Source organism: Cyprinodon variegatus, unplaced genomic scaffold, assembly GCF_000732505.1.
Source record: "Cyprinodon variegatus isolate N-32 unplaced genomic scaffold, C_variegatus-1.0 Scaffold1803, whole genome shotgun sequence".
In the NCBI taxonomy this organism is placed as follows: Eukaryota; Metazoa; Chordata; class Actinopteri; order Cyprinodontiformes; family Cyprinodontidae; genus Cyprinodon; species Cyprinodon variegatus.
In genome coordinates this window covers 70,876-85,756 of record NW_015152256.1, presented here as the reverse complement: position 1 = coordinate 85,756, position 14,881 = coordinate 70,876, and the positions used below count along the sequence as shown (strand labels likewise).

At 37.6% G+C, this 14,881-nt stretch overlaps 1 protein-coding gene across 18 annotated transcripts in view; it reads left to right on the top strand.

Moving 5' to 3' along the window:
• Window positions 1–827: 827 nt before the first annotated feature.
• The window catches only part of mycbp2 (MYC binding protein 2, E3 ubiquitin protein ligase), a 63,638-nt gene continuing 49,584 nt past the window's right edge, over window positions 828–14,881 (top strand). For 15 of the 18 annotated variants that reach the window (XM_015404615.1, XM_015404613.1, XM_015404611.1 and 12 more), the window contains exons 1-17: window positions 828–943; window positions 1,048–1,121; window positions 4,377–4,515; window positions 4,694–4,770; window positions 5,998–6,202; window positions 6,304–6,468; window positions 6,561–6,719; window positions 6,825–7,029; window positions 7,118–7,263; window positions 9,897–10,007; window positions 10,306–10,410; window positions 12,328–12,447; window positions 12,540–12,621; window positions 13,288–13,405; window positions 13,524–13,882; window positions 13,973–14,145; window positions 14,437–14,562. In XM_015404615.1, coding sequence (XP_015260101.1) covers window positions 883–943; window positions 1,048–1,121; window positions 4,377–4,515; window positions 4,694–4,770; window positions 5,998–6,202; window positions 6,304–6,468; window positions 6,561–6,719; window positions 6,825–7,029; window positions 7,118–7,263; window positions 9,897–10,007; window positions 10,306–10,410; window positions 12,328–12,447; window positions 12,540–12,621; window positions 13,288–13,405; window positions 13,524–13,882; window positions 13,973–14,145; window positions 14,437–14,562 — 2,425 coding nt within the window. In that variant the 5' untranslated portion in view covers window positions 828–882. The remainder of the gene's footprint in view (window positions 944–1,047; window positions 1,122–4,376; window positions 4,516–4,693; window positions 4,771–5,997; window positions 6,203–6,303; window positions 6,469–6,560; window positions 6,720–6,824; window positions 7,030–7,117; window positions 7,264–9,896; window positions 10,008–10,305; window positions 10,411–12,327; window positions 12,448–12,539; window positions 12,622–13,287; window positions 13,406–13,523; window positions 13,883–13,972; window positions 14,146–14,436; window positions 14,563–14,881) is intronic. The other 3 variants (XM_015404599.1, XM_015404605.1, XM_015404602.1) reach the window with 3 other exon arrangements.

Genomic DNA, 14,881 nt, shown 5'->3' with positions numbered 1-14,881 from the left:
CAAGAAAAGCCTATGAAAAGCAAATGTCCACAACAAATGTCAAAGATGCCTGTAGGAAGGTATGACGATTAGTCAAAACTCCTGCAAATATGGGCGTGTAGCTAGCGCAGCGGTTAGCGCTCACTACCCATGTACGGAGGCCTTAATCCTCGACCTGGATTCGAATCCGACCTCTGGTCCTTTGCCGCCTGTCCCTCCCCTCTCTCATATCCCCTTTCCTGTCAGCCAACTGTCAAAAAAAAAATGAGCCATTAGTGCTGCAAAAACTCAAAAAAACAAAAAACACCTGCCACTATAACATTTTAGAAATATGTGCTTTAAAAAACCAAACACATAAAACTACATCAAATTGTGCCAAACGCTGTAACAATAGACTATAATGTATGTTGAAATATTGGAAATGTAATAACATTATTTTTATTTATACCACAATGTTTATTGATGTTGAATAATTTCCCACCTCTATAAGTAATGACTGTCAAAATGGCTTACATTTGGAGCCCCTTACATCTGTGATTAAAAAAAAAATAATAATAATAATAAAAAAATCTTCTTTAAGCACATACAGCACAGGAAAACCAATTAATCCAAATTGTTTGGATGTATAATTTTTAGGGACACTATCTGTTCGTTTTCATGTAAAATAATTTTATTAAAGACCTAAAGAAATTTATTTAGTTAGTCTATTTATTTATTATTTATAATAGTGGTTATTCTGTCAATGATCTAAATCGAACTCAAGCGCATAACAAAACTTGAGAGCAACAGCCGTCATTAGATAAATATAATTTTTCCTGAGTTGCTGTAATTTCAGACCAGTAACAACGTTCTGTGTTGCCTCTGCAGGGTTACTTGTTGTATCGGGACACAACTAACCACAGTATGTCGGCCATCAAGATTAACCCCGAGACCCTGGAGCATGAGGGTGGTGTTACCATGCCAGGTACAGACCCCCCCCATCCGCCTCTGCTCAGTGTCATCAATTACTGTTAAGGTACACCAACATGAACTTAAATAACTCCATGTTCCCTTTTTCTCTTGCTCCAGGTCAACATTCAGACGGACAAAACATCATATTTACAGATGGAGAATACATTAACCAAATCGCAGCTTGTAAAGATGTAAGTTTTCTTTTTCTTTCTTTTTTTTTTAGCACCTAATTTTGTAGAAAAAAATTCAAATATTTCTCAAACCCATTTGAGAAACTTGCTAATGTGCTTTGAAAGATAAGGTGGCAGATTTTCTGTTGGATATTAATATATTTTTTTTAATAGTGGGGTTTTATAGGACCTGGATTCATTAAGAAACAGCTCAGTCTATCTTTTTCAGAAGCTAGAAAACATATTTGGGGACTGTTTCAGTCAGCCTTCGTAGTGCTCAGCAAGCTGGTGAGAGGAGGCTTTACTCTGTGCTTCAACAACAAATAGATACTGCGCTCAATCTGTCACTTTCTAAAACATATAAAAAACTCTTAAAGCAATTCTAAAATAACCTTTTAAAAAACTTCTTATAGTTTGACACAAACAAAAGCCCACATCTACCCTAAACCACATGGCATCACTAACTTCAGGCAACAATAAAATAAGACAATTCAATTGCAGACATGTTTATTCTAAATCCGATATTTTTATTTTTTTTAATTTATTTATGACTGGTAGTGCTATAAAACAGCATATCCATTCAAATAATCTTTGAATAATAGATTTCTTAGTCAAGCTGAATTGTGATGTGACCTTCTCTGTATAAAATGCATTTAAATCTGATTTGGTCATCAGTTGTGCCACAGTGGGGCTTCTCAGCTTATCCCTTTATTTAGACGTGCTCTGCATGTGCAGACGTGCAGCTGTGGCCCCACATGTGTGAACTCTCCAGAGAGCTTATCCTCTCATGCAAGGGTACTCGATAATGGGAGTGTTGGGGGGAGGGGAGGGTAATATGTGAAATCCATACATCCACTGTTGCAGGAAGCCAATTGCCCACCTAATCATACATATGGGAGTACTGCCTGAAGGGATGGAGTTTGCATTTAGCTGCACAGACCACTTAGAGTTGAATTGTCTGCTACAATATTTTCTCTTCCTTTAGAGAAATGAACGCCCAATACATAACAGTGAATATCACCATAATTAGTTATAGTAGTTTTATTTATTTTTCTGTTCTCCTAAGGTCTATTCTTGTTTATAATTCTATGAATTTATGATTTTATCTATACCACCTTATCCCTGCCTGATGTAACATCTTAAGTGCATAATCATGACTAAACCACATAGAGCCGAGTACAATAGGATTTGGATGAAGATACTATTGGCTCTTAAGAAAAAATATATCATCTATATCCATATATTTTTACAGAAGTGTATTGTATTCACTTGAAAAAAAAGGTCTGTTTTTCTGAATTGATGAGGTGATTTTTATTTAAATAAAGAAAAATGTTTTTGTTATAAATTCACACATAAACCGTGAAGAGAAGAGGGAGTGGGGAAGCAGCCGTGCAGTGAGTAGCACCCAACACGCAGGTGTCTCTGCATTGCTGACAGATGAATAGTGATTGTATCTACATAAACTGATAGACAAGAGAATTTCTCTGTGTTTGAATCACAAAAGACAGTAATTATGAATTTAACTCAACAAAAGGTGTGTGTTGATGCTGCTTTTTGAAGGAAAGGGATCTTTGGATTTGAAATCTCCAGTGCCAAGTGTCACAGAACATCTACTATGGAAGTTTTTGTTTATTTATAAAAAAATATATATATATATCTAGTTAATTCAGAAAAACATATATATTTTTTTCTAAATGAGTGCAGTATGTATATTTGTCATCTAAACCACATGTTCAGCATGTCGCATCAGATTTCAGCAGCTAATAAGTCTAGACATGCTCGCCTTTCCACATTTTGTCATGTTATAACCACAGACTTCAATCTTTCTCTTTGAGTTATTTGTTACAAAAAGTAGCCCATAATGTCATACAGTATGGTACATGGATATCAGGCTCTTGCTTAGAAATGATAAAAGTTCACTATTTAGATTTATTTAGCCTGTTTTACTCTGATGCCCTTTGGAAACATGAAGAGCAGCTGATTTAACATTAATAAATCAAAGTCCAATTGTGTGCGATTTCGTCTAATAAACCCAGATGTTCTGTGAAGGCCTTAAAGGTAATGTGGAGGATTTTCGCGAAACACCCGCCCTCTCCATTTTAAAAAAAGTGCACATGCACAAACCTGTACCCTCCAGGGAGCATGCATGAGTCCATTTCTCCTTTTTCACGCTCTGTTTAAAAGTTTTTGTTCTCATAGCTCATACAAGCTTACTGTCTGAACGTCCGCTCTAACCCCTATATCCCTTAATCACTATATAGACCGGGGACTATATAGTGGAGTTTATAGTGAACTCTGGTAACTTGCCATTGTGACAGATGATCAATGTTTTTTGCTCCCCGCTGGTCACATAACTCCTTCCCAATCCGCGGTGCTTGTGCCATTTTTGTTATTAGTCGCCGCTGTCAGGTAGTGGTGAAAGTGGGCTGCTGTTACAGTAAATCCCGTAATGCTTTGCAAGGAGAACTCTCCACACAAAGCATTCTGGGATATATCTACTGAGGCCTTTCTTTTCTTCTCATACACTTCATAGACACTTTTTCTTTTACGACCCTCTGCCATTTTCAAAGAACCGCGGTGAGATAGGTGAGCTTCAATGACTGTCTGAAACCGTAGCTCTTCACACATATAACTGTGCATGCACAGAGAAAGATAGCTAACAGGATGAGCATATAGGACAGCCTTATGTAAACATATCACCAGAATGATTGACAATTGGGAGAACCACTTATTTAGATTGTCCACCCGGAAATAAAAGATCCTCCTCTATACCTTTAATGGTTAATGAAAGATTTTCATCACAAAGACTTAACAGAGCAAACAGCACAGGGATATGAGTGATAAAAGGTAAAAGTAGGGTTACATCCTGGGATTTCAACATATCACTTAGCCGTAGTGGAAAGTGTACAACACAACTGCAAATCTAAAGCTCAGAGGTTTTGGTTGTGATGGCATTTATCAAAGAAGCATCCTGTGGTAACTTGGGAGGAGATATAAACAGCTTAAAAAACCTTTAAAGTGGACACTTCTCTACTAATCTGGCTTTAAGCAAAAATTGATCATCATAAAGGGCTCTGGTGAATATTTTGTTGCACCCGTGGAAAACTATTTGTGGCTTAAACTTGACTCATTTACATACTTAAAAGGCTGTAAGATGGTAAACATTAAACATTTGGCTGACATATTTATGCTTGATATGCTCCAAAGCTCAAATTGTAACACCTTTGTGTTGTGAAGACAAACATTGTTTCCTCCTGTGTGCCCACACTCCTGCAGGATGGCTTTGTTGTGCGGATTTACACCATGAGCTCCGACCCGGCCCTGCAGCAGGAGCTGCAGCTGAAGCTGGCGAGGAAATGTCTGCACGCCTGTGGGATCTCTCTCTTTGACCTTGAAAAGGATCTTCACATCATCAGTAAGTGAAACAAACTGGGCCAGCATACGTCTGTCTGTTGGTGCTGAATGTCATTCAGGTCTTTAGAACTGCAACAAGTGCTCTGTTTTGTATAAAGTGTGTGAATAACTTGTAGATGTATATATATTTTTAAATCATGTTATTCTCCAAGATGACGTATCAACTGTTTATATCTCAGGTACTGGCTTTGATGAAGAGGCAGCGTTGCTTGGAGCTGGCAGGGAGTTTGCTCTGATGAAAACGGCCTCTGGAAAGGTGAGTGGTGAGCTGTCCAAACATTTAACAGTAATGAGGTTAGAGCAGCGTCAACATGTACGCTTTACAGCTTTTATCTTGATAAGGACAGAGCAAACCCCCTGACTCTAGAGTCTTGAAGTATAGATAATATAACTACATGTTTTTTCACTTTTAACATCATATTGCACAATATATTTTATGGATTGAATCTGTATTTACTGAGCTATAGAGGTTACCAGCATTGATCATATGCAGAAGCTTCATACATGTTACTACTCTTTATATATCATATTATTTTAGTAATCATTGTCTTTGTAACTCCTTCTGTAATCTTCTTTTTAAGGTAAATTTTTGACATATTTAGAAAAGAGGCTTATTGAGATCAGAATGCTAACTATGTACTAGGTTCAGGGCATGTTGGAGGGTGTGGTTGTTTGTGCATCTAGTTTAGGTGTGGTGCAGTGTGCCTGTATTGTAGATAGCAGTCCACTTAAACTACATGCAGCACACTGTGTCTGATTGCAAGCACTCTTTATCTGCAGTTTCCCCAACTCCACATCTTATTGAAGTCTTATGTAAGATGTTCCTTATAGTAGTTGAACTTTTTCACTTGTTCAAACTAAAGTAATTAATGTTCATGGTTCAATAAAGTAATTTATATTCAGAAATAAACTGAATTACATTTATTTGTATCTAATTTCTTTTATAAGAAAGCATTACAAAGGAGTAATCTATTGTGAGGTAACGGACAAGTTCATCAGCTAACTTAATTAACTAGCAAGAAAACCTGGCCTTTGCCTGTAATTCACATTGGCTTAATTAAATGTAGATCAATTCTGAATAAACCAAATATTTTCCTCATTTATTCCTAATGAGCAAAATACATACACTGATTTTTATGGGAAATGTGGCTTTTAAGTGTTTGGTTTGAATTGTGGCCACTTTTTAACGATCTAAAGGTCTGGTTGTTCCCTTAAATGATGTCAGTTGACATGATGGCTTCAACACATGAACAACCAAAACATAAAAACTGATAGCAGACTTTCGGTTTTGGCAGAACTTCACTTCCGTATTTATTATTATATTTAAGAAGAAACATTGCCTTATAGTGTGAGGAAGTATTCTCCAACTTAATCTTTTTCAAAGCTTTATCAGCAGTTAAGTTTATTCAGTTGTCCTACAAATATTCGTCAACATGCTATTGTAGTAATTAATTTTAAAACATGTAAAATTGTTTTGTCTTAGATCTACTACACTGGAAAGTACCAGAGTCTGGGCATTAAACAAGGCGGCCCATCAGCTGGTAAATGGGTGGAGCTGCCCATCACCAAGTCTCCGAAGATCACCCAGTTCTCAGTCGGCCATGACGGTTCTCATGCCCTTCTAGTAGCTGAAGATGGGAGCGTTTTTTTCACAGGCTCTGCGAGCAAAGGAGAGGATGGGGAATCCAGTAAGATATTTTCTGACGACATTTAAATCTTTATTTTCTCCAGTGAAATCTAGTAAACTTAGTTTGTTGAATTGAATGAACGTTTGAATTTACTTTTTCAGCTAAAAGTCGCAGGCAGCCGAAGCCATACAAGCCCAAGAAGATGATCAAACTGGAGACGAAGACGGCTGTGTATACAGCTTGTAACAATGGTAGCAGTAGCATCATCACAAAGGATGGAGAGCTCTATATGTTTGGAAAGGATGCGATTTACAGTGACAGCACCTGTAAGTGGACAAAGCATTTCAGGTTTTCTATGAGTTGTTTTCTTTTAAGTTTGACAACTTCTCATAAAAAACATTTTTCTGTCTCTCCACAGGCCAAGTGACAGATCTTAAAGGCCATTTTGTAACTCAGGTTGCCATGGGAAAAGCTCATACATGTGTTCTTACTAAGAACGGAGAGGTGTGGACGTTTGGGGTGAATAACAAAGGCCAGTGTGGCAGAGACACTGGAGCCATGAGCCAGGCAGGGAAAGGTGAACAGACCGATGCAGACAGAACAAATACTTCTAACAGGTTAATTTGCGCTATGATGTTCAGTCTTGTTTATACTTAAAAGGGTCTACTTGTGTTTATTGTAGCATTTGGTGTGGAGAGCATGGCTACTGCTATGGATGAGGACTTGGAGGATGAGCTGGAAGACAAGGAAGAGAAAAGCATGATGTGCCAGCCGGGCATGCACAAGTGGAAGCTGGACCAGTGTATGGTTTGCACTGTGTGTGGAGACTGCACTGGGTATGGTGCCAGTTGTGTCAGCAGTGGGCGCCCTGACAGAGTACCAGGAGGGTAAGCTAGAGATGGAATAAGGCCTTGAATGTGATTTAAGTTCATGGTTATATAATAACACATTTTTTTGTATTTATCTCTGGGTTAGTATCTGTGGTTGTGGTTCTGGAGAGTCCGGCTGCTCAGCATGTGGCTGTTGTAAGGCCTGTGCCAGGGAGCTTGACGGTCAGGAGGCCCGGCAAAGAGGGATCTTTGATGCTGTAAAGGAGATGATTCCACTGGATCTGCTGCTAGGTATTTAAACTCCTGCTTTTTATCATGTGAAATCTTATTTAGAGTAAATATGCACACTAATAAATATAAGCATGGTAGGTGTCAATTAGGGCTGAAACAATTAATGGCATTAATCATGATTAATCGATTATTAAAATAATTTTCAACTAATTTAGTAATCGATTACTTGTTAACTGAGTATAGAGACAATAAAACATGCTTTTAGCTGACAGAGCAACTCACCTGGAGCAGCAATTATACCAAAATTGCTAAAAAAAATATGTAAACATTTTGCTTTTAAAATAAAAATTTTTTTTGTCTGTCAATATGCTCTACCCAGAACTCCTCAAGTCGAAAAGTTTTTTTCCCACCTAGTTTGATTTCACAAAAAAAAAATAAAAATATTGAAGGAACCTTTGGCTATCCAATTATTATAAAAAAAATCAACAGATTAATCGTTTTGCAAAATAATCATTAGTTGCATCCCTAGTGTAATTTTACCATATTTACTTCCGTACCAGCGGCTGTGGATTGATCTTCAGTTTCCTCAGTTGAGACACTGCCTGATATGTTGCTTTGGAAAAGACTCATCACCAATAAATAGTTATTTTGTTTTTAGAAAGAAAAAAAAAAAGAAGCAGCAGCAGCTACTGTAGGGGATGTTTAGCTTTCTGACTTTGTTTATAGCATGACAGAGCATTAATGTGCTTAAGATAGTGAGGAGTTCAAATAAAGCTCAGTGTCATCTGCATACAAAAGAACTGGAAATTCAGTTCTGCAGCCACAAACAATTGCTCCAGATTCTCTGCTCTCATGTTTAGTCTTTTCAACAAGAAGCCCTAAATTAAGTGCTTGAACTGCGTCATGGTTAATATGTAATTAACAAAATTAGTACATTTAACAGCAAGGATTTGGTTTATGGCATCACCGTTACTGCAGAAAAGCACTCCTGTAAACACAAACACTAACTAAACAGTAAATGGAAAAAATGCAATGTTTTGAAAAAGAAAACTAAAGTAAAAATAATTTTATTAAATGCAACATTGACTTTATTTTTATTTGTGTCGATGACATCTCAGCTTGCCGAAGAATCAAGCTGATCAGCTGCTATTATTCTACTATATGGCAGAGCCATTACTTTTCTCAATTTTTCAGCATAGATTTAGAAACTTTTCTGCTGCATTGTAGTCAGTTTGATCCCCTTAAAAACAATAAAAAAATGTTTCCTACAGTTTTATTATGTCAGTTATACTGATATGTACACCGTATTATAACCAACAGCTGCAACATTTCAGTGCAGCAGCTCAATTATAACAATAAATGTTTTGGGGAAAAATTGATTTAAAACTCAAGAAATAAAAGGAAGAAAACAAAAACCAAGACAAATCTGAATGGAAGTATTTGGAAGAACCTCCATCAGTTGTTATATGCTGTATACATAGTTTCACTAGAGGAATTTGCTTGTAGAAGCTTAAGTTTGGGAGTTCAACAGTAATTAAACAGTAAATCAAATATAAATGTGTCTTTATAGAGCTCTATTTATTTATAAAGTGATAGGTTATTATCTGGATTCCAGCAGTTCTAGAATAATCTCTGCATCAGAAGTGAAAACAAGGAAGCTCGGCTTGTGCCTCTTACTGACCTTACAAACCTTTTGAAGCAGACCCATTCCCCCCATTGGTTTTGTCTCACATAAATCCAGATTAAGTACTTTTTGTGCACATTTAAGAGACAATGGTGATATCAATGTTTGTAAAACTGAGTAACAAAAACAAAATTACTGCCCTATAACATTGTTATTGAAATATACGTAAGCTTTGATTCATTCATTTAAAATTTGTAGACATCTTTTTTTTTTCAACTTCTGAAGAGTTTTTCTTTTGCCTTTTTTCTTATTTTTATTTAAGCTATGGAACTATAACAATGATTAATTTAAGCATACATTTTTTTCAGAATTCAGTGATTATTTTAGAGAAATTTGATTTTAACCGTTTTTTGACCTGCACCCTTTTGCAAACAGCTTTTTTTTGTTTGATAAAGTAGTTTTTTTTAGTAGAAAGGAATTGATTCCTAAAAACCATGAACTTTGCCTGCAAATTGCTGTTGATTGTTTTGTTTTCTATTCTTTGTCCACTCTGGCTAAGCTTGAGTTAGTTTGCAGATTTCTGTTTCCAGATGATCTAAGCTGGTACAAACTTGCACCAAAATACTAGCAGCTGTAACTGCAGCTGTTGGTAGTTCTACAAAGTATTGGCTCAGATATAAGGAACACTTGTTTTTTTGTTGTTTTTTTTTAATTGAAAATCCTTTATTCCTTTCTTTTATTTCACAATTATACTCTAGTTTGTGCCTATCTGCTTCTTAAACTCCCCGCAACATACAGGTTAGGTGTTGATTGGAATAGTTTAGAGCCCTGAAAACATAATACAGTATGTTACCATGTTAGACTAGTTTTTAATTTTCTGAATGCAGTATTTCTTAGACCCAGCAGTGTTCACCCTTTGTTAGGATGCCTGTGTTGCTCATCACTGCTTCTCCATTATGTCTCTCGTTCGCTCATTGATGTTTGTCCTGTTCTGCTCTGCTCTGCCTCATCCTCTCACCCTCGCCTCCATCCCGTTCGGGCCTGTACCCGCGGCCTTTTATGTTTTCAGCTGTGCCTGTCCCTTCCCCTCCAGGAGTTAACATTGAGGAGCACATTCAGATCCGCCAGGAGGAGAAGCGACAGAGAATTAACCGCCGGCATAGGTTGGAGGAAGGAAGAGGTATGGATAAAGGATGGTGGAGAGTGCTTTTAGTTTATCTAAAGTTTGGTGGGGATACTCAGAATATCAGCAGGTGTGATGGATGATTAAAAAGTGAATTAGCTGACACTAGGTACCATCCCTTTGATTATTTTACAGATGTGAGGCCAGAGCTTGGGTGTTGTGTGCTTTGGGGACTTCCCTCTTCCTTGTTACATATTTTTTCAGTGTCTGTGTATTGTTGTGATGTAGTATAACCATGTATTCTGTCCCATTTGTGAGCATTGTGCATGCATGTGAAAGTTTTTTTCTCCCCCAGGCCCCCTTGTTTTTCCCGGTCCCATTTTTATGAACCAGCGTGAGCAGGCCCTAGCCAGAATAAGACCCCTTCAGGCACTCAGGCATAAACGGGACAAGCACAAAGGTACTATGGTCTTCACTAATTTAGTGGGTGCGGAGACGCCCCTTTGACCCATCTCCCAATCTGGCTGTCCCGTCCACCTCCTTTCACTCTCTGAAGGAAGGACTCTTAAGTCTGCACCTGGATTCAAAGCTGTTGGCATGGAAGACTTAGTAGAGCTATTTAAAGACTACTGTTCAATCTTTTTTTTTTTCACACTAGTTTTGATTGTTAAAAAGAGGTTTTTCTCCATTGTCTTTGCTGATCTTTCTGACTTGACAAGAGTTTTTGCCTAATACGATGTTATTACGTAACATCGTATGTAATTATACTACATACTATACAAATTTGAAGATTTATTGTTAGTTCCCACAATAGTTGTCCTCATAATTATTTATTTAAACTCCTCAATCTTGTGTTTCTCTTAAAGTCGGATATTTCTGAGACAGCTGCAGCAGCCAGTACAATCTCTTATTACTTTAACTTGCTTTGTAAATACTAAAAGAATACATAGTTTAAGAGAAGTCAAAGATTAGATATAAAGTAATGTAGTAGAAGGAGAGTGTTGTTTTGAGAGGTTAATTGTTAGAAGTTGGATGAGTTGAGTTTAGTCAGGGACTATGGAAAGAAAACGGATCAGAACATCCCCTCTTTGTTACGTCTGCTCTTTTTGTCTCAGTTATTCTCAGTTATTTTGCTACTGTTAAAAGTTTTTGGGACGTGCCAAAGAAAGTATTTGGTGTTTCCCAAACCGATACAAAATGAAAATATGTATCTGAGGAATGTAGAAAGTTGATTAAAAAGTTATAAAAAAGAATATTACATTTGTAATATTATTACTTTCCAACAACTCTCATCTGTAATTCATGAACCTTACAGATAAATGTTTCTGATCCCTTGCCAGAACGGACAGTCCTGATACTTTTAAAGTCCCCGTTAACCACAACTTATAAAGTTAATTGTGATTCTCTCTTCTGATGTGTCAACAGTTAACCTTAAAATACCAGCTAGAAGAGACTCTATAGATGTTAGGATTTTTGTAATATTTCTTATCTTAACCTGTTTTTTGTTTCTATTTAAAAATTGCACAGTTTAATAGTTTACCATGATTTACTGTGCATATGTTTCTTCAAAAAGCAGAACTTCTACAAATGGTCATCTAAGGCGAAAAAGCAGAGATGATAAATAAGTAAACCTCTTAATGTTAGACGGTTTCATTGTTTGCTTATTGCTATTGCCCTACTTAGCTGCTCAGCCTCTATTCTGTGGGGTACCTTTTGTCTTTTGCAAAGACTTTATTAAGGTTTATAGATTATTAATATGAGATGTGATTTTTAATTTTTTAATTTTTTTTAAGAAGTTGTTTATTTTGCTGCATGACCAACACAAAAACATAAACATAGAGCTCCATGGTTCTAAAGTAACCTAACTAGTGAGAGGAGTCCACTGATGCAGCTAGTTAGCTACTTGTCCAGAACCTTTGGAATTGTGTGCTGTATGCTTCATCCTAAAGAAGAAACAGGACTAGAATGCTGAGTGAGGGCGCTGAAGTAAGAAGTGGAGGATTTCATCACTCTAGACGCCTCCTGCTAACAGCACTGTGTTCAAAGTGTTGAGAAATGGGCTTTCATGATTTTCTTTTTTTTTTTGCACTAATGCATGTGATCACACTTCATTTAGATTACTGGAAATTATGGCACTATGTACAAGCTAAAGATGTGCTAACAAAGAGAGAATAATACAAGAGCAGGGTTTTTTTAGTCCCTCTCTTCTGTTAAAGCATGTTTTCCCTCTTTTGTTTCTTTTGAGGACACTTTTTCCTCTGGCTCCTTTTTCTCAGGAATTTGCAGAGACACCCAGCTCGGCAGTCTTAAGCCGCCACTACATATCTCACTCTCCACCCTTCGTTCAGGTTTGCTGACTTTCCTGTTTTCTTCCTAGATGGCAGCAGTGAGCGCGGAGAGAAGGATGCCAGCAAGATTACCACCTATCCCCCAGGGGCGGTGAGATTTGACAGTGAGCTGCGAGCCGTTCAAGTCAGCTGTGGTTTTCACCACTCTGGTAGGAGGTCTCCTCTCTTATCGCTGCTGAACTTGGTTGCTCGTTAAGATATTTTAGTGTCAGTGTTGCGATAAACCAAACTTGTTTTACAGTGGTGCTGATGGAGAATGGAGATGTCTTCACGTTTGGGTACGGCCAACATGGCCAGCTCGGTCATGGAGACGTTAACTCCAGGTACTCGTTTTGAGCTTAAACAAGCAATTTTACAATGTTAGAAATGATTCACTTACATCTTAAACAATTTGAATTTTATAAGAAGTTCTATGTTTTTTATGATTCTTCAAAAAGGAGAATCATTACACACATTTCCTTCCAGGGATGCTGGTATTTCTTTTTCTTGGGGGGGTCTTTTTCTATTGCACTTTTTCCTTCTCTAGTTTCTATGGATGCGTTTGGATGCAGCATTATGTAAACCCCAGCTTCTTTAACGATTTCCCTACTTTGACTTAGCCACATTGTGGAAAGTGTTCTACAGGCTACCCTTGATTGTTTAGCATGCTAACCCACACTCAGAGACCATTTAGAAGGTCAGGAAACCTTTTGTTGAATGAATCAGCTGATTAAAGCATGACACCACAAATATTCAGTAAATTAGTGTATTTTTTTATATTAGTAAAGTATAGTCATCAAAATTACAAGAAGTAAAGGTTTGAACGTTTTCTTTTTATATTAATTCATTTTTTTATTTTAATTAATTTTGTTTAGCTTTTAACAATATTCAATTATTTGTGGATGTGCCTGTACAGAAATAAGGAAATCAACTGAAGTTCTGTAGCTCAGATCTATTTAAAGGATAAGGTTGTTGAAATAAACAGACTAATTCGATGTTTCCACCATCAGAGGCGCTCCGACTCTCGTCCAGGCTCTGCCGGGACCCAGTGTCCAGGTGACTGCCGGCAGTAACCACACAGCCGTTCTCCTCCTGGATGGGCAGGTCTTCACTTTTGGGAGCTTCTCGGTGAGAAAATGTTTTCAAACCATCTTCAGCACAACATGGTTCAGAATTCTCACTGCATGGTGAACCTTGCAATAATAAAAAAAAATGTATTCTAAATGTTTTTACTCTTCCTTTGTAGAAAGGGCAGTTGGGCCGTCCCATCCTAGACATGCCCTACTGGAACGCCAAGCCATCGCCCATGCCAAACATCGGTGCCAAATACGGACGGAAGGCCACCTGGATCGGTGCCAGTGGAGACCAGACATTCCTGCGGATCGACGAGGCGCTCATCAACTCTCATGTCCTCGCTACTTCTGAGATCTTTGCTAGCAAACACATCATCGGACTTGTACCCTCTTCTGTGTCTGAGGCGCCTCCTTTTAAATGTTTGTTGATCAACAAAATGGATGGAAGCTGCAGAACTTTCAATGACTCCGAGCAGGAGGACCTGCAGGGGTTTGGACTCTGTTTGGACCCCGTTTATGATGTCATATGGAGGTAAATCCTTGGACTATTTAAATAGAATATATATATATTTTTTTTGATTGTAAGATGAAATACATCTCCTAAATGCAACTATGTTTATAGGTTCCTGCCAGCCTCAAAAGAGATGTGGTGCTACAATGCAGTAATAGCCGATGCTAGGGTTCCCTCGGCAACAGATCTACAGGCTCGCTGTAGCATCCTCAGTCCAGAGCTAGCATTGCCCTCTGGATCGCATGCAGCCACCACTCGCTCTCATGGAGCCCTACACATCCTTGGTAATCATCTGCCAGATTCGGACTATTTATTAAAGGCCTGGCTTTCCCTATACTAATATGATACGATTAATACGTCTTCTCTGGAGAGAGAAAGCTTTTATGTTTTGATAAATATTGCCACGTGGGTGTCTTGTGAAAAGAAGGGAAACTTTTATCTAAATTTTTTTGTTTTTAATATGCAGAGCTGTTGTTGTAGCTCCTTGTATTCCAAACATATTCATCACTTCTTTTTATTTTTAATATGCAAGTTTAGATAAAAACAGTTAACAAAACTCTATTCTCTCACTGCAGGTTGCCTGGATACTTTAGCAGCCATGCAGGAGCTGAAGATGGGAGTTGCAAGTGCAGAAGAAGAAACCCAGGCCGTCATGAAGGTCTACTCAAAGGAGGACTACAGCGTTGTAAACCGCTTTGAAAGTAAGATGGAGTTCACGCTGACAGGGCAAACTAATGCAAAGGCTTTTGCTTTGTTTCTTTTTTTCCACTCTGTCCTGCTGATAAAGATCCCTTTCCATCCATCCTTCCTTTAATCCATTAGTTTTGTTTTGGGGTTTAATGATTAAAGACCAGAATTATTTTTTTTGTTTCTGTAATCCAAATGTGTAGTTTAGAGTGAGTTTTTTTTTTTTTCTTCTTTTTATTGACATATTAAAACATTTTTCTTTTACCGTATTTTCACGACTATTAAGGCGCACTTAAACGTCTTTTTTTTTCCTCAAAATGTGCGGTGCGCCCT